At 39.2% G+C, this 27,672-nt stretch overlaps 1 protein-coding gene across 1 annotated transcript in view; it reads right to left on the reverse strand.

Moving 5' to 3' along the window:
- The window catches only part of CAP2 (CAP, adenylate cyclase-associated protein, 2 (yeast)), a 114,195-nt gene that overhangs the window by 19,157 nt on the left and 67,366 nt on the right, over positions 1-27,672 (reverse strand). Inside the window, exons 4-6 of the mRNA XM_008589821.1 lie at positions 20,136-20,279; positions 19,711-19,796; positions 14,670-14,775 (exon numbers count right to left, since the gene is read on the reverse strand). Coding sequence (XP_008588043.1) covers positions 14,670-14,775; positions 19,711-19,796; positions 20,136-20,279 — 336 coding nt within the window. The remainder of the gene's footprint in view (positions 1-14,669; positions 14,776-19,710; positions 19,797-20,135; positions 20,280-27,672) is intronic.

Below are 27,672 nucleotides of genomic sequence, written 5' to 3' on the forward strand. Positions count from 1 at the left end.
CTACGATGTTGCTGGGGTTGCCAATTTGGTATGCCTACCTCAGTGACTGCTCAGTTGGCCACTAGTGCCCTGCGTGTGTGGTTGCCTCGGGTCTTGGGCCTCTCCGGGGAGCCACCTCTCTGGTCAGCTTGGACTTGGCTGGGCTGCTGGGTCACGGGTCGGTACCGCAGGGTGTGTGGTCTCTGCCGAGCTTCCACCTCCCCTGTTGGACGTCTCCCTGTTCCATGCACACTGGGCCAGGCTGCTGAGATGCACGGAGGTACCGCAGAGCATATGGTCTCTGTGGAGCTTCCCCTTCCTCTGTTGGACAGCTCCCTGCTCTGTGTGCACTGGGCCAGGCTTGGGATGGAGCTGGGTGGTGGTGGTGAAGCCTACCTGCTGCTGGATTGCGCAGCGGTGGCTCCCCCACAGGGTGTGTGGTCTCTATGGAGCTTCTGCCTCCCCTGCTGGACGTCTCTCTGCTCCGTACTCACTGGGGTGGGCTGCTGGATCACGCTGTGGTGGTGTGGTCTCTGCGGAGCTTCTGCCTCCCCCGCTGGACATCTCCCCGCTCCGCGTGCACTGGGCTGGGCTGCTGGATTGCACGGCTGTGATGTGGTCCCCACAGAGCTCCTGCCTCCCCTGCCGACCATCACCCTGCTCCGTGCACACCAGGCCAGGCTGGGAATGGAGTCGGGTGGCAGTAGTGAAGCCTACCTGCTGGATCGTGTGGTGGCAGCCCCACAGGGTGTGTGGTTTCTGTGGGGCCTCCGCCTCCCCTGCTGGACATCTCCCCACTCTGTGTGCAGTGGGCCGGGCTGGTAATGGAGCCGGGTGGCGGTGGTGAAGCCTATCTGCTGGATTGCGTGACAGCAGCCCCTCAGAGCATGTGGTCTCTGCGGAGCTTCTGCTTTCCCCCCTGGACATCTCCCCATTCCATATGCACTTGATGTTATGTTTTTATAGTTGTAAATCGGTTGATTTGTGGGAGAGAGTGATGCTAGGGACTGTCTATTCTGCCATCTGAGAAGTTCTCCTCTGTTTTTAAATATATGAACTGTAGCTATAAAAATAATAAAACCATAGTGTACAGCATGTGGAAAGTTTGTAATTTTTTGGTTATATATACTATATGTAATATGTTTATATTATATTTAATATAGTTGTATACCAATGTGCATTAAAACATGTTTTCATTAGATGTTACTTCCTGAAATACCTGCTAATCATTTTATTATTTTAGAATTCAGATTTTATTAGGAAAGGGAAACTACTTCCAGTTCTTAAACTAAACCTCCACTTTGCTTTCCTGGTGGCAATTATATATATAATTGACAACCTCTTTTTTATCCCCTTTTTCCTACCACTGCCTTAATTATCCAGTTAATTCAGATGCTCTCTAAATTCGGATCTAAATAATCTATAAAAATTACTCCAATAATTCATTTTGTTGGATTTGTAGAAAAGAAAGTAGGACTAATAGGGTACTTTTATTTATTTTTATTATTTATTTATTTATTTTGTAGAAAAGAAAGTAGGACTAATAGGGTACTTTTATTTATTTTTATTATTTATTTATTTATTTATTTTTGGTGGCTGTCTGGTTTGTCCAGTTTGGGGATGCAAACTCTTGACCTTGGTGTTACAAGGTGACACTCTAACCAGTTGGGTAACTAGCCAGCCTGACACTTTCAGACAGACATTTTATGTATTTTTGACAAAATTAAGCAAAAAGTGAAACATATCTGCTTAAGTTAAAAAAAAAGCTACAAAGAAGTTTTCTGTCTAAAATTTTCTGTAATTCTATCCCAGAGAATTAAATTATTTGAAAATTTTTAACTTTCACATTTTAAATTCTAAGATTTTTCACATCCATCAACTGGGGTAGCAGATGATTTATTCTAAATAGAATCTAACTCTTTAATAAATGGATTGAAAATGAATTAGAATAAGTAAGGCTCATTTGACAGACCATTCAACAAACACTTACCAAGTGCTGCCTTGCTAGGAACTGGGTACACAATGAGGAAATAGGCATAAATCCTGTTTTTGAGAAGTTTGTAATCTAGTGGGGTGCAAATGCACAAATAAGTAAAACATGCAGTTTGACAGGTATCACATGTCACACAAACAAGGGACACTGGGAACACAATGGAGGGAGTGACCAGCTTTCCTTGGAGTGTGGGGTCAGGGGGCCAGAGAAGTGGCTACTGTGGGTTAGCCCTGGGTCACACCACCGGGTGCTTTGTAGATCTCTTTATCCAAAAGGAGACATCAAGGGTGTTTAAGCAAGGGAGAAATAACAGATATAGATAACATGAACTTCAAACTTTAAGAATAGGTCAGGCAACCTACAACTTGGTTAGTGTTTTTACTAATTTTTTAAAAGCAGAGGCCAAGAAAATCAAAGTATGACATGATTGTCTCCTGGAATAGGTGATGTCACTCATAACACAGCTTTTTTTTTTTCTTCTATAAAACTAGCTTAGTGGTGGTAATATTTTGAGCCACCTGTCTTTAAGTATTTGTGGAGATTGTAGATAAGGCCACAAAATGGAACAGTCAACATGAAGTGGTACTGTTCATGGGTTTTATCACCCCCCATCCTTTCTTTAATATCCCCCCACCCCAGCTCCCTCCTCATGGACCCACACATACAGCTCTCTTCTGTTTCTTGGTCAGACTCTCTATTTAGCTGTCCATCTCTAAACTATCCTGGCTCATTAATCACCTGGCTTACAGTTCATGATCTCTAGAGAGCAGTGTTAACTTATATGTGCCCAATTATACACTTTAAAAGCAGTTTAAAAATCACTTCTTACTATAGGAACCCATAATGCTTTACAACTGAACATATTTATAAATTGCTATTTATTAGTTTTTCCAAAGACAAAGAATCCTAAATGACCTTATGCAATATGGCACACAAAATATGAAAATGATAAATCTCTCATATACCATAATAAGAGGGAGGGATTAAAAGAAAAAACTACCAATTTCAGAACTAAGGGCTAAACTTTTATGCATGTAAATCAGAGAGTTATCCTAGCATCAAGAAATACATCACAAATTCATGATTTAGGGTTTGTTTATATTTTAGATATCCCATCTAATTTCTATTTTCTACAAGAAGCACTTTGATCAATAACTTAGTGAAACTTATACATTTCCAAATTTGTCAATTTCTATGAGAATTTACAAATTTTACATTCATATTTCTGTCATGCATTCATTGGAAGACAGCTATAATCAAGAAAAAAGGTTGCAATAAACTGACAGATGATCATACTGTATAATATAAGTGTAAACCAAAGGGAATTTATGACTTTTGTGTCTATTCTGATTTTTATCATTTAAAATTTTGAGACTTCTTCTGCCAATATAAACAAAGCTTCTGGGGGCCTTAGAAAACAGAATTGTTAATACTATTATGATGAAGTGCTGTATAATATTTCAAGCATATGTTTACTAATAATGTTTTAAAAAGTCAATTTGGGGAATATTTCCTATTTCATTTACAGAAATTCATTGATGGAATTTCAGGTTTCCATAAAAGTATCAATGGTACTTACATGCAATCAAAATAAAAAGATGGTCTCACGATTTTGAAGGAAATGTGGGGCCCATTTTGACCAGTTCTCTTCAGAGGCCAAGCTCCAAACACCATTATCTCAAGATAGAAATACATGTGGAAAGGTCATTAAAAACCCAAGTCTGATGGTTTCTTCAATGATTTCTGATGGTTTCTCTCTTCCTCATTCCTCCCACCCTCCTGTGGTCTCTATGTCTCTGTATGTTATTTTTTGATAACCTGGAAGGATCTGAGCTTTGGTTCAGATGAAAAAAAGACAGAACAAGAAACAAAGTTGCTTCAGAGAAGTAATAACAGCTTTAAATAAAAAACAGCCTGGGAATAACATACACAGTCTATGTTAGTACACATAAGCCAGTAACTCATTTTTTATGCTTCTTGTTCTCTTAATTTATGTAACTGGATAGCCCTGCAAAACACGTAGGTGGTGACTTCTGTTCTACATGCCCAAAGTAGAAATTTTTCATAAGAGCAGATCAAGCCCTCAGAGCAGAGTTCAGAAGAATATACTGAATACAATCTAATTTGCTCAAGTGATCCAGATATTCTGCATAAATCGTCTTGATAAACAGCTCTAATTATTAGTTTGGCCTTGCTTTCCTGCTGATATCTGGACCAAATCTGGAATTTACAGATTGTCTTTTCTTCTTGTCTGCCACCACTGGCAGCTTGAAAATACAATTTCTCATAAAAAAAAAGGAAAGATAAAATTAAATTTTCCATGGGAAAACTTTCCAGGGTTAAAGATAGCAGAGTATACCCATCAAAGAAACAAACTGTAGAGAGCCAACAGTTATATAAAGACCAAGAATGACATGTGGTTTGAGTTAGCTGGACAACTGCTTCATTGGGCCAAATGAGGCTCACTCAGAACTATAGCCGAATACAAGTTTTTGTTTTTCTTTCAGATTTTAGGGTCATGAAGAAAGTATTGTACTTTCACAAATTGTCCATACTTGGTAAATAGCGGAGGTGGGGGTTAAGGCAAAATAATAGCTGTTAGAAAGACTATTCGCATCTGGCTCTGTATTATATATGTATTTTATTTACTTGTGAAAGACATTTTTAATTAAAAAAACAGAAGCATCAACATTCCTTGAGTTTTACAGCTGAGGCATGCTAAGACAGAGTAACTATTGTCTCAGCTTCAGTTCCAAAATTCACAGGAAAGGTTAATTGGTGCTTATGCCTAAGGAAGGGACTGTGATTAGCTCAGTTTGCATCAAGGATGCAATCTAGGTAAACTGTGGTCAGGGCTTGCCCATGTGTTCTATTTTATGAAGGGCTTGTTTTTAACCTCTAAAACATAATCTGCACTTTTCCCCCTCTCCCTTTTTAAGGAAACCTTTTTTGCTTAGTCTAATATTAGCCTGTATTTCCTGAGTTTATATGGGGCTTGCCCATGTGTTCTATTTTATGAAGGGCTTGTTTTTAACCTCTAAAACATAATCTGCGCTTTTCCCCCTCTCCCTTTTTAAGGAAACCTTTTTTGGTTAGTCTAATATTAGCTTGTATTTCCTGAGTTTATATCCCTGTATTTCCTGAGTTTATATGAAGTGAGAATGGGAGGCAATGGGTGGCAAGGGAGAGGAGCAGAACGGACGCTTGTGCCAATGGCTACTGCCTGTAATAACATGTGTCATCCACTCCCATCACCATGACTGGATAGAAGAAGTAAAAACTTCTTTTTTTTAAACATGGCTCTTGAACAATCAACACAATCTGTAGTTAACAGAAGAAAACTTTGTAAATTTCATTATGAGGAAATGTGATCATAAATTAATGCATTCGATTTAGCAAACACGTATGAACGTCATCTGTTCCCAAGGCCTGGTATGGGTCACTGCTGCAGACCCCAGGCTGAATCGGAAAGGACTCTGCTTCCAATGAGCTCACAGTCTGGGAGGAGACAGAAGACACTTCTGTGTTCCCAGACACGACAGGCACTTGGCTCTCAGTCTTTGAATCTTTGCTCAGGCTGTGCCTTAGTTTGGAAGGTTCTTGTCCCATTTACTATCTGGAAAGCTCTTACGTATCTTTCAAGGTTCAATTCAAATGCCTCTTCTTTTTGTAGGTGCTCTGGAGCTCTCCTAAGAAGACATTCCCTATTTCTCTATTACAAGGACCCATAGGAAATGCTCCTATTTTGATACTTCATATCATATTGTAATCATTTGTCTGTGAATTCAGGTTTGGTCATCACATAAGCCTGAACCCTGGAAAGCCCCTCATTATCCATCTTAATGTCACCAGTAATGTGGCACAGTGCCTGAAGCATGGTGGGTGCTTCATAAATATGTACTGAAGTGAATAAAACTGTTTCATAAGGGAGAGAGTGCTAAGTATCAGAAATGAAGTACAGATTTTAAGAAGTGCTATGGAGCTTCTGAGGAGGGCAAGGTAACTTCTAGCTGAGGACAGGGCACGGTGATAAGAAGAGATCGGAGTGGCTTCTTGAGAGAAGACTGTTTTAAAGAGACCTTGAAAGATGGATAGGATTTTACACAAGGAAGCAAGAGGAAGGGGATTCTAGGACCACGGGACATGAGCACAGTCGTGACAACAAACAAATGAAACTGAATTGTTAACAATTGTGTAAGAACTTGAGATCCACGTCAGTGTATCTTTTAAAGCATTAGTTCCTGATGGTACGCACTTGTTTAATGAAACTAAACAACTCAAGAAGATGGCTTTTAGGATTGCTTTCAGACCTGTTTATAAAGACAAATGCACCAAATAATCATTCACGCCTTTATACTCAGCTCCTTTGGACTGAAAAGAGTATTACTTGCATCGATCCCTCTCCAAAGGGGGTCTCAATGGATTTTGGACATTTAAAAAGATAAGATTCATTTTTTAAAAAGGATGGTTTGCCACCCCTTAGTGTCCTAAAAGTGTGGGCCAAAGGTTTTTTTTTCTGCCATTGTCCTTTCTCACGCGAGGGTGGGAGGGACAGTGAGATGGAAAAAGTCATTCAGCTATGGCAGTGATTACTGGGGGCCCAGTCTCAGGAAGTGGGGAGACTCATGGAGTGGAGGCTATTGGTTTGGACCCAGAGGCGTGGCACCTCAGTGATGAATGAGAACCCAGAGGTGCCCACAGCCGAGTTCACTAGAGGTCTCCTCCTACCCAGGCACCCCAGACCTGCTGTGGGCAGCACAAGCCCAGCTATTGGTTTGGACCCAGAGGCGTGGCACCTCAGTGATGAATGAGAACCCAGAGGTGCCCACGGCCAAGTTCACTAGAGGTCTCCTCCTACCCAGGCACCCCAGACCTGCTGTGGGCAGCACAAGCCCACCTCCTTAAACTACAACCTTCTGGTATTTTTAAGAGGGGCTGGAGGAGAGAGTGGGTAATGGTAGGTCCTCAGGTACACCAATGCCTTCAGCATTACAAATGAAAGGATTTTAAATGAACGTATCTTAACTAAAGTATTCCCAGAGTGATGGTTTAAATTAATTTGCTAGACCTCAGGTTTAGAGAATTTGAGTTCTTGGTTATGAAAAAGTTCTAGTAAATAAAATAATCTTGATTGTTAAAGTAGGCAGTTTTAAAAGCTACTACTTTTTGATTCTTGGAAAGAAAGATTTAAATACTCTAAAAATATTTATACGTTCTTATCAGTCAATACTAAAACTCAAAGGTATTTATGAGATAATAAAAACAGTTCTAAAATCAAAAGCTTACTTAGAGCTTCATAGTACAGCTAATTAAATGATTGTGTATGAAGTCGTAGCTCTTTGGCTGTTATTCTACTAAAGATAAAGCACAGATTAAAATAAAATCCACAAATAATCCCCAAACTTTTGGGCAGAAATTGAACCTATAAGTAATAATCCATGAAACGAGACAACTGGCTCATAACTACTCAAGAGGTCATTCCACGAGAATTCCTTATTCCTTAATTCTATAAAATAGCATCTACCTGTCACCCTCCAGAAACTGCTCTCTGGAGGTCACTAACAAGGTGGCAATCATGGATGACGACGGCCTTTTTCTGATCCTTATTCTCCCCAGGTTGCTACAGTCGCTATCAGTGGCCAGCCCTTCTTTCTTGCAGCGTTGAGACCCTGGATTCTTCCAGTTCTCGTCTCTATCTCTTCTTTGTTTCCATGACTGATTTACCCCATTCTCTAAATAATGGTGTCTCCCAAGGCTTCACCCTTGATCCTTCTCTCTTCTTTCTGAGCTCTCTTCTACCTGTCATCTCGACGCAGATGATGCCCAGCACGCATATCTGTGTCTGCCCTGTCAGTGAGTTCAGACCTGCACTGTACCCGATGCCTGCACCTCCCCATCGGGAAACTGTGTGTAGGTTTGATCCCTCTTGCTCTTTTTCTCTCCTTTGTCCTCTGACTCAGTAGCCACTCCATCTCTTTCTTTGCATTGCCACTGTCACACTCTAGGTCATACACTAATTACCTCACCTCCTAGCCACCCACTAAAGTCTCCCAACATGTATCAGGGCTTCTAATCTCTTCCCTTTTCCATCTGTCTTACCCAGTTCCTAAATCATTATACACAGCATTGAACTTCCGGCTTAAAAAACTACATGGGCTGGCCGGTTAGCACAGCTGGTTAGTGCACAGCCTTGTAACACAAAGGTTATGGGTTTGATTCCCTACTGGCCAGCAGCCAAGAAAAACCCCAAACAACAAAAAAAAACCTATGTGAAGGAAACAACCCTGCACACCACATATGGTCCCATCTTCTCAGCATGGTGCATAAGGAGTTTTCTATTTTTTTATTTTAGTGGCTGACCAGTACGGGGAACCCAACTCTTGACCTTGGTGTTACAAGGTTGCACTCTTACCAACCAACCTAACCAGTCAGCCTGATGCATAAAGATTTCACAAGGTTTCCACCATCTGGCTCCAACCTGCCTTCCTGGACTCACCGGTGGCCACATTCAACTCTGCAAAACTACCAGCCTTTTTCTCAAAGTACTTGGTTCATGCCCTACGTGCACGTGCTGAATTCTCTGCCAAGAATTGTCCTTTCTTTTACTGTCTCCCTAGGCAACTCCTACTCATCCTTCAAGACCCAAATCAAGTGTCAGTCCCTTTATAGCCCTTCCTGCCCATCCAGAAGTCTAATTAGCAATGCTTATTTTCCAATATAGCTTTTTTTTTCTTTTTTTTGGTGGCTGGCCAGTACAGGGATCGAACCCTGGACTTTGATGTTATTGACACCATGCTCTAACCAACTGAACTAACTGGCCTCCAAGATAGCTTTGTATTGCTGTTATATATTTATGCACTGTAATAAAAACCCTGCTGCTTGGTGGTAAAAACTGTAGCATAAATATAATGCCTGATGCTTTGTGCAAGGTAGGTAGCCAATAAATGGTTATTGAATAAATTAATTACTAAATAAATGAAATGAGTAAAAGTGAATGCTCTCCCTATACCAATTCCTTTGGCCCAACTTAAATATACTAGAGAAGTGCTTTTCAAACTTGAATATTCATATAAATCACCTGGAGAATCTTGTTAAAATGCAGGTTCCAAAACAGGAGGGCTGAGCTGGGGCCTGAGATTCTGCATTTCCAACAAGTGCCCAGGTTGCTGTTGGCTCGAGAATCACATTGCATTACAGGATGGGGCATGCCTCTCATGTCTTCCTGGTCTACGCAGGCATACAGCTTTGTGCTTGCATCTGGCATGTTGCATGTCCTTCTCTATCTGTGGCATTGTCTACATGTTCTTCAGCTAGCATGTGAGTTTCGGTGGACAAGACCTGTGTCTACTGTGTCATATGTCCATCTCTGTATTCTCAGCACCTTGCCCAGAACTTGGTGGGTAGCAGATGCTTAAGCAATGTTGGTTTAATTATGTGGTCTCTTTCAGGCTGAACTCACAGCCATTTCCAGCCTAACTCTATTATCTGTGCATTTGGGTCTCCTTTGTTAGATGATGTTATTTCAGCGGATCTCTTCCACAGGAGAATGAAAGTAACTGGCTACCCAGCGCCCCCAAACGGTGCTAGAAACCCAAGAGCAAATAAGTAGACCAAGTGCAGCCATGGTCAGTCAGGTACATTGGTGACAGCCACTCTGGGGGAAGATCTGTAGAGGAGACTTGGGAGCTTTGTGATCCAAATAACCAACACATCACCCGAGGCTTTGCCGATTCACTCTGATAAATAAACCTAAGGTGTGAATTTGATACAAATTCTAAATGAAATTTAGGTATAAAAGGTTGAGAACAGTTTTCTTCTGTAAATAAAAATAGCAAGAGGAAGCCAAGAGCCCAGAGGACTTGAAAACTTACAAGACATACATATTTAACGACATGTTACAGAGTCTACATTATTTACAGTAAGTCAGGATACCCGCTGGCTGAGTTTTAATTTGATCAGAAGCAGACCGTAAAACTTTCGCTTTGTTAATGGACATTTGGCCTTTACATTGAGAAATAGGTAGAAAAGACATATTTACCTGGAAGAAAAAAAGTGATCATGAACGTCTTGCTTTGGGAAAAATGAAATGCTATCTTGTCTCTGATTTTAACCACCTAGAAAAAAAGTGATCATGAACGTCTTGCTTTGGGAAAAATGAAATGCTATCTTGTCTCTGATTTTAACCACCTAGAAAAAAAGTGATCATGAACGTCTTGCTTTGGGAAAAATGAAATGCTATCTTGTCTCTGATTTTAACCACCTAGAAAAAAAGTGATCATGAACGTCTTGCTTTGGGAAAAATGAAATGCTATCTTGTCTCTGATTTTAACCACCTTCAACTACTTGCATTTTCTTGGATGTTCAGGGAAGGTTAGGATGGATGACAATTAGCATAGAATAGATTTTTTAAACCCACATTATTAACATTAAGAACTATATCACCATTCCATAAAACTTTATATACATTCATCCGTGTGTAGTTTTATTCTATTCTGCAAATAATTATACCCTACTTGTTGCCAAAGCTAAAGTAATTCAGCAATACATGAAAGGACAGAAATAAGTCAAGTATAATAGAAAGTTAATGAAGTAAACATATTTATCCTATTCATGAAATTCTTTTCATGACCCTTTTCTGGGTCCACACAGAACAGAAATAAGAGTTTGAATGATGATCTGGACAATTGATACACAAAAAATGAATTATTTTGGTAGTTATAAGTGCAAACATTAGGCCTTCATCTTTCAGCTTCAGTTATCTGATATGAAGTAACTGCCAATAAATATCACAAATCTGACCAAACTGCAAGGGATAATAAGTAACAGTGTCTCTATTGGTTTCACGCCAAAAGATCAATTTATTCAACGAACTGCATTTGAAACTTAGTGCTGGGGAAATGATATAAATTATTATGAAAAAGAGTTTCCAAGAATGAAACTAACTTAAAACTGCAAGTAGTTTCTGGAGTAGCATTGTCCTAGTTCACAGTTGTCTTCACGTTGAAGAAAAGCTCATAGAAATGACAAGATTCCTTTCACCACAGTAAACGTAACAAGAAATTCCAGATAGATTACCGCACAGCTGCTTCCTCCCCTCAAAAGCCCCCCATCCCCACCCCGGCACACTTGTGCCCACACACAGACTCTCTCTCCCATCACTGTCCTGCAAAAATTCTAGCCTCAAAATTTGACATTTCATTGTGACAACGGAACAGAGTAGCAGTTGCCCAGCACAGCTGCAGTCTGAAGGCAAAGGTTAGGAGATGGGAGCACAGAGTCACTTCCAACTATTAACTCCGGGGAATGGTGACTTCTCAGAGCCATGCACCCCTGGGAACACAGGGTTTCAAGTAGCATGCCACTGCACCCCACAGAGTGCAAATCTCAAAATCAGATTTGAAAATAGAAGAAAACAACAATTACTCAAAGTACTTGAGATGTGAAGTCGCCATAAGCTTTTCATGATTCATACAGAGTACTCAAATGGACTGGGTCCATTAAGATGGAATGGGTCACTTAAAACCTCCCAGTACTTGTGGTATCCATGAGCTAAAATAGAAGAAAACAACAATTACTCAAAGTACTTGAGATGTGAAGTCGCCATAAGCTTTTCCTGATTCATACAGAGTACTCAAATGGACTGGGTCCATTAAGATGGAATGGGTCACTTAAAACCTCCCAGTACTTGTGGTATCCATGAGCTCCAAGATCACATCTTTCCCGATCTTTATCATTTCATAAATACATAGTTTTTACATAGTTGTGATCCATGGCCAAATACATGAAATGCTCTTGTTTATGTTTTCTTCCCAAGGGCCATTTGGTCAGATAACTCTAACAGCCCTTTCCTTCTTCTTTGCAAGAATACTGTGATTCTGGCTATAAAAGTTTATCATTCATTTTGCTGATATGCAGACCATAGTAAGTGAGGAGAAACTAGTTTGATTTATACTATGGATTATGCTCTGGAATCTTTAAATAGTTTTTAATAATTTAAAACAGAAATTTCATTTTAATATTCAAAAGTATAATTTTTATAAAATACTTTTTCATAGCCCCCCACCCCCAAACCTTAGAAGAAGAGGACAAAAATATCAGGAAATATGTTTCTATGTATATGTCTTAAAACTTGCCAAAGATTTTATACATATGATGTTATTTCTACACCAACCTTTTCTTATCATAATCATTTCTCACTTTTGATATCTGACCAAAGCGTTATCACTCCAGTCTTCTATTGAAGAAGTGAACATGTCCAGCTTTTACCATTCTGAATAATTCTGTCATGGCATATTATGTGCTCAATAATTAACAGCTGTCATTATTGTTATGGTAATACATTATGCCAAATGTGTACTCTATGGATCATTTATATTTTGTCTAAATCTAACATTCATGTTTTATAGCATGTTTTTCAAAATGTGGAATGTGACCCATTGGTGGGTCATGAAATCAGTGTAGTGGGTCTCAGCCAGAATTTTATAAAAACTGACATAAAATAAAAAAGAAAATATCTGAATGCATTGTATGTGATAAAAGAAAATATTTTAGTACTGTGAGTTTTAGTATGGCAAGTATGGGGTGTGTGTAAAATGTATTTCTTTCTATGAGCTGTCTTAAGTTTGAAAGTCACTGTTACAAAGCATACAAGTATATTTCTAATGAACATGATGAAATAAGTATTCACTTAGAACAAAGGAAAACAACTACATTTATTTTTTCTGTAACTAATAATCAATTCTCTTTTATATTCGCAAACACAATTACTCCACTTTGTACATTGCATTAAATGTATTCAAGCCATTTAAAAGTAATTTTCTATTCATTTTCCATGGGCACCATTAGAGAATTAATAGGCTAAGCATTTGTTGACATTATTTTCCACAAATGGATTCTCATTTCTCTTGCATTTATCTACCATGAAATAATAATAGATACAGGGACCCTTGATTTTCAGTTTACTGTTCTCTAATGATGACCTATCTCTGTGGCAAAGATGTGACAATTCCCTGTTATGACACATTGATCTATAACAAAAGAATATCTCATTGGAAATGCACGAAAAATAATTCCAATTAGTCCACATTAAATACTCACCCATATCCACACACATCCTTCCTCATTAAAACCCTTCAAATGTTTATGAACTCTCTTCTGAAAAGTCATAATGTTATGGGCAGAAGAAATATAGTTAATCAACTTAGTTGTATCTTGCATTGTGCATTTCAGTGTTACGGAGAAAATAGGAAAAGCAGAAAATAAAAAGAAACAACAATCATGAGGTATCAATGTTAACATTTGCACAAGAGTTGGAGAACAAATGTAGAAGTCCCACACTCCCTTGAAAAATCACAAATTCTGCCTTAGTATTAGGACTACTATGCTTAAATTAACTTAATTAACTGAGGGCTGGTGCTAGAGTACAGCTCTCAGGGGAGGCAGAGCTCTACCTTTGAATGGAATTCACAAATATGTCACTTCATTTCCTCAGCGTTTACTCCAGGTAGCCCATCCACCATTTAAAGGGACTTTCTAGAGGAAGCAAGTGCAGATACTCAAAAGGGCAAGGAAGATTCTGAGAGACCCCACGTTATACCGAAGTAACGCATGTCTTTTACTGAGCACTTACTCTGTGTCAAGCACTGTTCTAGGGGTGGGAGACAGAGATAAGTTTGGGATCAATCAAGTGGGAGAGTCCCAAAAGCACACAGAAGATTACAATCCCATATGCTAAGGGCTATGACTGAGGCGTACTCAAGATACAAAGGAACCACAGAGGGGGGCCACCCAACCTAGAGGGGGAGCCAGCAGAGATCAGTAGAAGTTTCTTAAAGAGATAAGTTTGAGCTGAGTCATGGAGAAGAGGGAGTGGGGGAGGGTGCTTCCCCCCAGGAACTCAGGTTACACAGCATGATATATGTTCAGTACACTGCAGTAAAAGTTAAACAACATGAGTTTGGCAAATTTTGAAATAATAACAATTTCATTTGGTTCAATCTGTTCGATCTAAGCATTGCATGTGCTCAGGACACCACAAGGTTAGGGATTTCTGGAATGCACATAGGAAGACAAAGCTCAAGAGGCAAAGGCCAGATCAACATCATATGTGGGAATTAAAGTGGGAACAGACACAGCTGGGGATTTATCCTACTACTAAGATACCACGCAAAGTACGAGGATTGCCTGGACATTAAAAAATATTATCCAATAAACTTTAAAACACCAAAACAAAAATTAAGAACATTTAAAAACACATTTTATTCATAATTCTACCACCCTAAGATCACATCTATTTTCAAACATTCCTATTCCCTTTAATTCTTATCACACAGTTTCTTAATACATACGCCATCTTACTGCTCATAAACTTTGCACTTGACTTTATTACTTAACATTAACTGGAAAATCATTTTCCATGTAATCATCACGTATGTTATTTTTAATGGCTGTAGAGTGTTTCATGGTGTTCTCCCACTAGACAACATAACCATTTTCTTTCTGTATGTCACGTAGGCAGTTCCCAGATTTTCCTACGACAAATGACATTCCCATAAACAGTTTCTACCTGTACATTTTATCTTATGCTTTCCTTTAGGTAAATTCTAAGGGGTTAGATTACTAGACCACAAGATAGAAATACGTGTACAAACATTTGTGTGGCCTTTGTTACCCAGGTGGAAGAGGGCCTGGCACTTACTTTTTTGCTCCAAGTAAGGCCTGTGGCGTGATGTTCCTTGATGTATGCTTGAAGCTCACTCCAAATGTTCAAATAGGACTTCACCCAATCCACATGGCGTAAATCACTTTGTGATAGAAGAGAGCAGAAGAGAATGGAGTTAGGACCTAAAATAAAATTTAAAAAAGATTGGGGGTGGGGGGAATGTTGTTATCCAGTAACAAAGGCTTCAGATGTTGCTGGAGAAATTGTCCTACTAGCCAAGTTACCGTGAATGTACTCAGAAGAGAGCCCTGGAAGAAAGGTGGACCAGCACTGTCCTGAGATGGGCAGATGGCCGAGTGCCCTGAGCTCCAGCTGTACAGCAGAGTCCACAGAGAGGGGACCTGACAGAACGAAACTGACTCGGGCAGTGAAAGGCCATCAGGCCATCCCTGTGATCCCTAATGCCAGGTGAACGTGCAGGGGAGACCATTTCTTTCTGTACGCTTCTGATGCAAAATGAAAAACAAGATGCTCTCAGGAATGAGAATGGAACTGAAAAGAAAAAAAAAGTCATTTGGTTTGTTTTCTAATAATTTGGTTGAATTATTTAGTTAAAAGTGTCACCAAATTGGAGAATTTTAGTCATTATGACTGATAAGTTGGTATTGTAAGAAAATGGTTTCTTACAAATGGGTAACACCACATACTTGTAAAGAGACATTCTCTTAAATTAATTTGGTACTTTTAATGACAATGCAAACTGGCAGGGCATGACCAGTAATTTTATCTCTACTTTATTGGACCAAGAGCTAGTAAAATGCTTACCTTTTATGACAGGATTGAGAGAACTGTTAGAAATATTAAACTCACAGATAGGCAAAAATAGCTGCATTTCTTTTTGGTAATTTTCACCCACAGTATTTTTTTCCCACTTTGAATGAAGTAGTGGTAAATGAGAAAATGAAGACGTTTGTGTTAACAAAAATTTAATTATGTACCTGGCCCATTAATCTGAAGATAATCACTGAAAGAACTCTTAATGATTAAAGCTCTTACCAATAATGAATTGTCGCTAGACATATTTTTTTTCCCCTTGAAAAGCTCCAGGTACCACCAGTATGTTCAGAATCCCATTGTATTAAGGCATGCCATTTAGGAAAAGTAAAATGGGACACTGAAGTCATAATTATTCACTCCTCAAAGAGGAAAAACATGAGGGTGATTTGTTCTTCCTTTTTAGATTTACTGATCATATTAATCAAATCTATGGAAAAAATCTCATGTCATTTTGTCTCACTTTCACAAAAGTCAAAAGGCTAAGTGTAGGCTAAGCGTGTTTCTCTTGTTAGTTTCCTTATCCTATAAGGTTTGTGAGGATCTTAGTACAAGGCCTTGCACATACAAGCAGTATACACCAGAGCTATTGTTAGAGCACAAACATTACTTCAATATAAATGGACACACATATCTATATATGTGGCCACTTAATACACATACATGTGTATGTATATGTGTGTATGTTATTCAACACACACATATATGTCTGCAGACACTGTTGAAATAGCATGTTGCACATTCAATACACTCTCTTTTGAAAGAATTTAACAACGGATGAAGTCCAAATCTGTACAGGCACATTCATTTTTCTTTTAACCCTTACAGTAGTATTCTGACTACTAGACTAGTAAGGCAGAACATTATGGTGCCTTTGTACCCAAAGTCAGCCTTTAAGAGATAAATTGAGCAGGACCCAAACACTCACCCAGAGCTGCAAACCCATCCGTGGTTTTCATTTACCCTGGAAGGAGCTATGGTAGGGGAATCCACATTTTAATTATGCCTCAGAGAGCCCGCAACATCATAATGCCAAAATAATTGACTTCCTCTACTCACATATTGTAGAAGAACCAACAACTAGTCAAGTTAGGTAAGAGCTGCACAGACACTGAGCCCACTGCTCGCAGCCCTTCTGTTTAAATGACAAGGAAGCCTGTCTTTTGTCTTCTCCACCCCCAGGCCTATCCGTCAGGTAGGCAGCAGTGGGCTGCAAACGATGCCACACAGAGAAGGCACCGCAGGCTTGGGTCCATCCCTGAATGGGTGTTGAGGGGTGAAGTATTCTGCCTTTCTCAAGTTACCAGCCCAAGGAGCTCAAGGGTGACATGGGACTAGTTTGAGTACTTCTGGAAGTGAAATTCATGAATCTCTGCCTCTAGCTACATTTCCCCAGCTTATTGTACAGTCTTCAGGTGGTCACTGAGCTGAACCGAGCTGTCCTGATGTTGCTGGAAGTACATCTTCTACTTAATAGCTGACATCGAGGGGCCAATACTGGACTCTCTTTGTATGTGTACAAGAAAGTGGAAAACCTCAACCCTTTTGATTACACTACCACCTGGGAAGAATCACTCACACCCATGGCCCCAACATATACTCAAGAGGGTCTGGGAGGACAGGAGTTGATGAACTGAAATACAGATAAAAAATGGTCTCCAAGGTTGATATGCAAAAAGGCAGAAACCTAGCTAGTACTTAAGCTGTCCTGAATTGGCACGTGTGTCTGTACATCCTGAAAAAAAGAAATCACTGTGGGTCTATACTCATGGCAAGATATTATTATATCCAGGTTTTGTAACTTAAGCTTGCTCTTTTCTTTCATGTGAGAGGAGCAGGCTGTCTTGCATTTTTTATGCCTTTTTTCATGTGTACTGCACAGTTCTATAGTCTTTAATACAAACTGGCAACATGTGGAGTCATTTCATCTGGCAATTAGTACCATTCTTGGGTGCAGGAAGTCTGTAAGTGAGCACAACTGCTTTAACCAAAGTTCCCTCGGGGTGGGAAGAAACCCCAGGAGGGAAAGAGGCACTCTGCAGACCCTGGACTTAGTAGTTCATCTGCTAAAGCTGCTCTTCCTAAGATCTGCAAGACCTGTTTTGCTAACACAGACTAAACTCCGTGACAGGAGCACTGTGGTTGTGCTTTGTTTGTTTTTTAATATAACAGCTTTATTGAGATATAATTCACATCCCATACAAATCACCCATTTAAAGTGTACAATTCATCACCACAATCGATTTTAGAACATTTTCATTGCCCTAGAAAGAAACTCCATGCCCATTAGCAGTTACTTCCCATTTTCTCTAGACTTTCCCAGCCCTAGGCAACTGCTAATCTGCTTTCTGTCTGCATAAATTTGCCTGTCCTGGAATTTCACATAAATGGAATCATACAATATGTGGTCTTTTGTGCCTGGCTTCTTTCACTTGGCACGATATTTTCAGGGTTCATCCGTGCTGCTGCCTGTATCAATAATTCCTGTATCAACAATTCATTTTATGGCCAAGTAATATTCCACTGTATGGACATACTACAGTTTATTTGTCCATTCACCAGTTGATGGACACTGGGTTGTTTCCACCTTTTGACCATTACAAATAATGCTGCTATAAATATTTGTGTACAAGCTTTCACGTGAACATGTGTTTTCATTTCTTTTGGACATAAACCTATGAGTGGAATTGCTGAATGTAGTAAAAAATATAGGTATATATTTCTTAAACTGATTGGTGGAAGTACAGGTATTCTTTGTATTGTAATTATCATAAATATTTTTTTGCATCTACTTATTATTATTTTTTGTGGCTGGCCGGTGTGGAGATCTGAACCCTCAACCTTGGTGTTACCAACACCGCACTCTAAACAACTGAGTTAACCAGCCAGCCTTCACTATTTGTTAAAACCAAAAATAACTTTAAAAAGAATGATGATTATTTTTTGTGGCTGGCCGGTGTGGAGATCTGAACCCTCAACCTTGGTGTTACCAACACCACGCTCTAACCAACCGAGTTAACCAGCCAGCCTTCACTATTTGTTAAAACCAAAAATAACTTTAAAAAGAATGATGCAAATTTTGAATATGTAATATTGATCAATGACTTGGGACTATAGTGGGTATTTGTTTATGTATTCAATGCACTTCTTCTATATTCTATATAAAATTTGTCTTATAGTGTTGTAGACTCTTCTCCTGGTTCTTATTTTCAGGTCTGTGTTAGTAAAATAAAGAAGTAATTGAGGCAATGATCCAGATGGTTCAGCTCCTCAAATTTCCTTATATCTGAACAGTCTGGGTCAACAAGTGAGATGTCCGCAAGAGCTTCTGCATTTGTTGGTCAACGGTCACTTCTGTTGCTGCCACCTAAGGGCTCAGAGGGGAAGCCACCTTGAGCCAGAACCAAGTGGGTTGGAACCTCGAGGCTCCTATTTTTGCCCCATCTCTTCCCTTAGTTACCAGGCACCAGTCACATTACACTTAGCCAGCTGTTTACAGGGCAAGGCAAGAGCTTATCAGAGGGTAGCAATCTTATGATACCCCTTAAATAACTGAGGAGACATTTTCTTGAATATTTCTTCAGCTCTGGCATGCCTCCATTTGGTCCCATTTTCAATTCCTACCCCAGTTTAAGTCTCTCTAGGATCCACGTATTACTTGTGCTGCAGAATGCAAGCTCCTTTCATGCTGGTACTCTAGGCAGAGCCTCTTGGTTCAGACTCATCTATACTCTCAATTGCCCTCTGAATGACTGCTCTCTCTCTTCCACCCCAATCAGATTTCATCTTAACACAATCTCCAGTCTCCCTCTCACTGGGCTGGTTTGTTGTCTCATCCCATTTCTGTTCTCGACTTATATATTTCCTGATTCCTCCTTTCTTCTACTGCTCATCCACCAACTCTATTTTGATCAGTGGAAAAGTTTTCTGACCGTAGAGGGCTGGCCCATCACAAAGCTCTCCTGTTATTGCAGAAATACATAACATAGTCACATGCATCCAAGTGGGAAGAGTTTATTCATTACAAATAACTGAGGCAGACTTCATAAAACATATATTATCCAGATAATTGAGTCTACTTTCCACTTGACTTTACCTGCAAAGATGGCATTTTTCTAGAAAGTTTATAGTACATTAATTTAGGGCCTTGGAAAGGAATCAGTAATGAAGCATATTGAGTTTTAGGGAGAAATGTCTAACAAGTGATCAGCCAAAAATGTAGTCAGTAAAAGACGGTACGTACCTGTGTTTGTAGTCCTTTAAGACCCTGTTTGTGTAAAAGGTGGCAGCATCATTCATCTCCTTGACATAAGGACCAGGTTTGGGGGACTGAGAAAACAGGACCATCACCCAAGCATAGAAGGAAAAAAAAAAAAAAAAAAAAAATAGAATAAGAAAGAAAATGCCTTAAGGAAGAAGAAAGCAATGGAAATGTGGACTTGAAAGTTGAAGGTACATTTTGCTCTGTAAAGATTGGTAACACACTTGCTGTCTCCCAGAGTAGAAAGCACTGGACTTTAAACAGGGTAACAAAAAGCTGATACACTCAGCCTAGATGGACTTTCTTCAGTGCATCAGACAGCGGACAAAGGAGCATGAAGGTAGCCACGAGTTCTCCTGAGCACTCCAAAAATGGGATGTGGTGACATTCATTCCGTCTGGACTCACCACAGCTATCCATCCAAGAGCAGGGATGCTCTCACTGACAGCCGAAAGATGATTAAACATGCTACTCCCCCGGTTTCTCTCTCTGAAAGTTTGGATTTCCTGAATCTTTTCCGATATGGGTTTCAGAAGTGCAGCCACGTCATTCTGTAAGCAGTCAAAGAGAGAGGTCTGTTACTACACACAGAACAGACACACAGCACTTCTATCCATGTCAGCCCAAGCAGGAGTCCTCAGGACGTGTGTCCAGGCATCTAAAAGAAACACATCATCTTTCAGAATAGAATGGACTTTTCTTTTGTTATCGTAATACTGCACTTTCATTCTCTAAAGTATGAAAATTGCAGATATTTTTAATATTATTAATGCTCTCTCCCGAGATGTGAAAAAAGCCCAGAAGTATGATACAGCCCCTATTTTGGAGATTCCTGCATGGAACACAGTGAAATTGAGGGTGGATCAGTTATATTTTCAAATGGAATACAAAGACCACACACTGCAATAACACAGGAGTAAAGTCGGGGAGGGTGAGAGGTTAGTAAAACGAAGTCTTCCTATTCCTGCAGGAACATGATATGGGAGAGGGCCCTTCGTTTTACCAAAGTTACCATAATTCATGTGAAAAAGTGGAAATCTTTCATTGAGGCTCTTTTTAAGATAATGTGATTGCTTATTGCATTAATAGTGACATTAGTCTGGTTTGGCTTTCTACGTTGTTCCCAGTCCACTTGGTCTATGACTATGGGTCAGGCCCACTTCTGATTAATTCAACAACCAGCTTCTCTGATCATACACAAAATGACTTTGAAAATCATGTGAGCTGAGTTCTGAAGTATCACAGAGACAGGTACTCCATCCTACCAGAGCAGCTGGTAACATCTCCCTATTCATCCCCTTAGCATTTTCTGCTTTCTTTAGGTGTTGAAGAGCAGATACAAGGTTGTTTATCTGATTTTTTGTGTTGCTCCAAAGAAATAGCAAAGGTCTTGCACTTCAGTTTTGTAAAAGCAGTTGAAGAGCTTTAAGCAGTATCTTACTATATCTTGTTTGCAGGAATTAAAATGGAAAAGCTCCTTATAGCTCTTTAATTTCCTTAACCAAGACATTGGAGCAATGACTCCCAAACTTGGCTTTACAATGGAACCAGCTGAGGGGCTTTAAATAAACACTAAGGCCTGGGTTTCACCCCCAGAGATTCTAATTTAACTAGTCTAGGAGTCTAGGGGTGGCCTGAGGAGCTGGAAATAGGAAAAGCTCCCCAGGTGATTTTAATTACTGCTACAGTGATGGCTTCATGCCCCAAAGGACAGTCATTTCTGCCAAGGACAGAAAACCATTAGGGAAGAAATTATGTTCAGCTGCTGTAGTTTCCAGACGTTACCACTTCTTCTAAACCCCTTTATATACCTTCCTCTGAAAGAAATGTTGTATGTAAGGGCTTTGGAATCAGAATGACCTTAGTTCAAATCTCAGCTCTGCCACTTGCTACCTAAGGAGCCTCGAACAAATTACTTTATCTGATCCTAGGTTTTCTCACCTATAAATCAGAGAAGATAATGCCTACAACCAATAGGCTACAGGAGATACTGCATTTTAAACCCCTGGCACATGAGAAGTACACAATAAATGGAAATTATTATTATTATTACTATGGTGCAATCAGTTCATACCAGAGGTAAAAGGATGTCGTCCCCTATAATATGCAATGTTCATTTGCTTCAAATAATTGCGTATTAAAGGTAAGAGAGGCTTCAAATAAACATCCATGTAGGCTAACAAGATTTTAAGATTGCAGGAGTCTAAATTGGGTCATCTAGTTCAGCTTTTTGACAAACCCAATTGAGTAGGTCACAATTAGTATTTAAAAAAATAACTAAGACTAGAATAGAAGAAAATATCAGAGGGCATTCACGTGTAGTAAGGGTGGGATTTTTACGAAATACTTGTTTCAGTTATGCAGTGTGTGTGCATGTGTGTGTACTAGGTTGCAAAATAAAATGTATTTCTTATTATAAATCTCAGTCTAAAAGTTTGAGAAACATAGATCTGATCCAATTCTCCACTTTACATATGGTGATACAAGCTTGGGGAGGTTAATTCATTAAGTTATCAACAGCTAGCACATGTTAGTAGAGCTAGAGCTAGAACCTAGATCTCCTGGGTTGCCTCGAGAACCAGAAGTACCAATTCTCTCTATTTGGTATTAAGAAAAACAGTTCCTTCTCTACACACAGGTTTCCTCTTTGCCAACAAGACTATGAAAAAGTATTGTGATGAGATTAAGAGCTCAAGTTCCAGAATGAGACTGCTTGGGTTCAAGTCCTTACTCCACAGTGTACTAAGCTCTGGGACTTTGCACAAAATACCAAATGTGCCCAAGATTCCATGATCCCATCTGCAAAATAGAGTTGACAATGGAACCCACTTCACAAGGATGTTATGAAGAGTATATGAGAGAACATGTCTGTGCTTGGTAAAGGGTCAAGTACATTCTGGGTGCTCAACAAATGTTTGGTGACCTCTGAGGGATGTGCCAACTAGAAAGTCTCTGATTGACCAGATTCACTGACCAGCTCTTTCCTCTCACTTATGTGACGATACAAGGAGAGCAATTTTCTAATTCAGATATGCAGGTGGACAGAGACGCATTTTTGTTTGGGGGAAACAAAAATAAATACAGAGAAAGAAACCAAAGTGTTTTCAAAGTTCTCAGTGGACTTTTCAATTTTTCCATATCAAAGGAAGGGATAAACAAAAGAGTTTGCTGCAGAAGCTAGCCAGTTCTTGTGGAAAATCCATGAATACCTTCCCACCTTCTCTCTTTCCCTTCTGGTCATTACAAAGCAAAGGTTACAGATTTGGCATGAAGATTCTGGATCAAGGTTGTTATGGGGTGAATTGTGTCTCCCCAAGATTCATATGTTGAAGCTCTCCTAGTACCTCAGAATGTCACCATATTTGGAGATAGGGTTTTTTTTTTTTTTTCCCTTTTTGTCTTTTTTTGTGACCGGTAATGGGATCGCAACCCTCAGTGTCGCGCCCGTACTGCGACCGGCAACGGGATCGCAACCCTCGGTGTCGCGCCCGCACCACGCTCAACCAGTGAGGGGACCGGTCTTTATATGGGATCCGAACCCTCGGCGGGAGTGCCGCCGTGCTCCCAAGCGCCGCACTCTACCGAGTGCGCCACCGGGCCGGCCCAGAGATAGGGTTTTTAAAGAGGTAATTAGAGTGGGCTTTAATTCAGTCTGACTGGTGTCTTTATAAGAGCGGGAAATTTGGACATAGATACGTGCAGGGGGAAGGTGATGTGAGGACACAGAGAGAAGACGGTCATCTACAAGCCAAGGAGCAAAGCCTCAGAAGAATCCAACCCTGCTGACATCTTAATCTTGGACTTCCAGCATTCAGAATTGTGAGAAAATACATTTCTGTTGTTTAAGTTGCAAAGTCCGTGGTACTTTGTTATGGCATCTCTGGCAAATTAATACAGGGATCTAGTGGCAGTTCAGGAAAAGCAAATGAACACCCTCAACTCCTCCTACCCCGAACCCTCAACAACAAAACAAGCAAAATCCCCTCTAAACACTCCTGGCTCCAAATACAACTATTCCGTGTTTGTCTGTTAATGGCTGCTGAAAGTCAGTTTTAAATGCTTTCCCAGGAATTTCACTCTTTAGGAGGCAAACTTTTCCCTCTTCAGGGGGTTATTTTCAGTTTAAATTCAACACCTGATCAAAGGTGTGGCATTGGTTTCCCCAGAAGGCAGGTGATTCTTAGTTATGGCAGAACTACTGAAAAGCACCCTAACTCCAGTAATTTGCTAAGCCATAATATTCTCAATGCAATGACATTTTTGAGAAAAGCCAGAATATCTGAATTGTTTGGTGATACCTGGCCCATTGCCCCAAGGGGAAAAAAGAACCAGAAACTGTGTATTTACAATGTTAGAGAAATTTATTAAGGTCATCTCTGTTTATCTCTCACTTCCCAAGAACAAACCCTCAAGTCTGAGGAGACAGCGTATTCTGGAAGATATTTTATATTGGTTATCTGATGAAAGCATCATAAAAATTGAGAAAGTTTCCTTTTGCTTTAGCTTGGCAATTGCGTGTAGAATTATCATTAAAAACAAAAGGGAGTGCTGAGAGAACTAACCACAACAGCTATTTGCAACAACTCTAATAAACAACACGGCTTTTATTCTGTGCCAATAGATTTCTCCTGTACTTGAAAGTAGGCTTATCTCCTCCAGTTCATCCTGAACTTTCACAGCTGGAATCAAAAGCAGGAGAGAACATTAGACCGATGGTGTGATTTCCATCCAGGGTTATTGGGTGAGATGCCAGACGAAAAGGTAATGAGGGAGGCTGCTAGTTAGAAGTACTAAGCATATATTAGGCATATTCAATATATACCGGTTGAATTGCACTGATGTCAATTAAAATTACAGAAGGGCTTTCCCTCTCTAAAAAAGGAGATAACTTAAGAGGCATCCTGGGTTTTTTTCCCCCAATGGCACTGCTAGGTAGTAGCTTCCCAGACACTTCTGAAGCGAGTGTGCTTTGGAATGACTTTAAATAAGCCAGTTTTCCATAGGTGTCATGCAGATCACTTTTTAAAAACTTTTTCCTGAAAGAAACTAATGTTTCAGGGTTCATATGAAGATAAGCTGGAAATCTTCCCTGCCCTTCCCCAGGTCTCTGTGGCAGAGATGTATGAGCAAACGTTGCCAAGGGCTCTCTTAGCTGGGTGGGACAGTTCTCTGGAGAGTATTCTAGGACTCCATGTCTTTGTGACCTTAGCTTCTGCTTTAAAGTTGAAGAACTGAGTCCCACTATCAGCTTCATCTCGGTTTAGCTCCAGAAGTAATTGAATTGTTTTACAGAAAGTAAAATGAAAGAGTTTTATCAGCAAGCTTTGTAGAAACTTTACCCAAAAAGGAAAACCAAATTCCCACTCATACTGTTTTGTTAGAGACGGAACAAACTCTGGGAGTTTGATCTCAAAGATGTGTCATTGAGTGAAATGAAATAGGCCTGTTGTTTTTGGAATCCAGAGTTGTGATGTATGTCTGTATCAGGTAGAAAATGGTTCAATGATTGTTATTTCTTTTAAAATAATTTCTTTTTCTGATTATGAAATTAATATATGCTCTTGGTGAAACATTGGACGATACAGACTGGAAAACATAAGTAAACAAAAAACATTCTTAATTCCACCACATGAAGTAAAGCATTGCTGAATATTGGTGTTCACTTTTTTCCTGTAAATATAATTATTACAGATATTTTCAAAAATAACAGTAATTACTTTTAAAATAATGGCAGCTATTCAAACCAAAAAGTATGATTCTAAGAGTTGAATTCAAGCAGTTCAATTAAAATAAGCAAGCACACAAACAAATAGAATCCTATCAATATTCTTGGCAGGTTCTATGAGAACTCTATCATTTCAGAAAGGGTTTTTTAAAGGTACAACTACAAATGCATTACCATTACAACTCAGGCATTAAAGTAAAATTTGTATCCCACCTACATTTAAAATTCTAAGAAAGCTCATTCAAACAGTACTTTTTAGCAAACCATACTACCAAATATCAATCATTATTACTTTGGCTTTATGTTCTTGTGCAAAGTTTTATCAGTTGATTCCATTTGGATGCACGTGTGTATGTACGTGTGAGTTGTATAGCACAAAAAACACATGGAAAGATATACATCAGTGTTAACATAGAATTTTTAATTTTATTGGCTTATCTATACATTCTAAATTTTCTAACACATACACCACATTTCCTTTGTCACAAAGGAAAAAGTTTAAAACATATTTACCTGTTTTGCACCCTCAAAGGTAGAACAAATTTCACATAGGTGCTATAAATTTGCATATATAAAAAATACTAAGCCTCCTTCTTCCAATCAGGGAAGTAGCTTCAGGAAAACACATTTAGAAATAGAATAAATTATTCAGAAGAAGAAGAATGAAGTTTTCTCAAAAAAAGTTTATCCAAATCAGGAAAATACATATTTTGTTTATAAAATATATAAAAAATGTATATTTTTAACAAAAAATATATAAACAAAATATATATTTAGAAGCATATGCTTCTAAAGATATATCATTTGGCCACATTCTATTAATCAAATCAATTTTTTCACCATTTTAAGTCAGGAGCAAATATTTTTTATTGAAAATGTTAAACTGAGTTAACTTTTGCTTTGGTGCAGTTGTAGATATTCCCACATTCCTTTTATATAAAAACTTTTTACAGCCCAGAAACATTTTAGAGATTTCAGAATATGCCTTATGGAAATACTTTAGAAAATACTTTGTACATTTAAGACAATTTGTAATATTTAAAACATTTGCAAAATTGTCACAGAAGTCAATCTAAATAAACAAAGTCTACTGAGCAGTACGTGATAACACAATAGTTGCCATTATATTGTATAATGATAAATTCTTTGGAAAATATTTTCATATGCTTATAGGACTTTACAGTTCACATATAGTGTACCTTATTTTAGGGTTCCTCATCTTTTAAAAATACACTCAAGAATCCCAAAGGCTTTTGCTTATATTTCTTAAAAATCATTCTTCATAGTAAAACCTGGTGATGACTTGGTCTTCCAGGGGAATGAATTGCTTTGGATAGTTGCATTGTCTTGATATCTCAGAGAGAAGCTTTTAACATGTATAAACTACTACTTAAATTTTTTTTTTTTGTCTTTTTCTGTGACCGGTAAGGGGATTGCAACCCTTGGCGTGATGTCGCCCACACCGCGCTCAGCCAGTGAGCTCACCGGTCATCCCTATATAAGATCTGAACCCGTGGTGGGGGCGCCGCTGTGCTCCCAAGCGCCACACTCTCCCGAGTGCACCACGGGGTCGGCCCACTACTTAAATATTTTTAAAGATAATTTATTATACATATACATGGGGTACAACGTTGATTTTCCTACTTAAATTTTTAATGCAATCCTTTCAACAACCTATTATGCTCATCAGCACATTTTTTTCAGTAATAGTTTTTATTTGTAAAACAAACAGTTTCAGACATACAGAAAAGCACGGAAAATAATGACATGCACTCATGCAGGTAAGATATAACCTAATACTGCATAGGGGCCCAGGGTCTTCACTACGATGCCCCTTTACGAACATTTGTTGAAGAACAGCTAGAAATGCAGAGATCTGAGGCTGGAGACATAGACCTATTTAAATAAGACCTTAGGGGTGGCACTGAAGTTTGACACGGAATTGTCCTATTTTTCTCATAAGGGTAGAATAGTGCACTTACAGTGGCAAATTGGGTGTTTTTTATATAAAATCTTTTTTGTAAAAGCACTCAAATCATAGATTAAAGAGCCTTCTCTGAAGTCATTTTCTTACTCTTCAGATAATAATCTACGCTGTTGCTATCAACATATTTTAACTTGTCAGAATTATTTGAAGCCTTATCTAGGATTTGGGGGCCATTGATATATGAGCAGCAGACATTTCTTTGTGAGTTCCCTCTTACTATCCTTTGTCTTTG

This window comes from Galeopterus variegatus, unplaced genomic scaffold (genome assembly GCF_000696425.1).
Source record: "Galeopterus variegatus unplaced genomic scaffold, G_variegatus-3.0.2 Scaffold5671, whole genome shotgun sequence".
In the NCBI taxonomy this organism is placed as follows: Eukaryota; Metazoa; Chordata; class Mammalia; order Dermoptera; family Cynocephalidae; genus Galeopterus; species Galeopterus variegatus.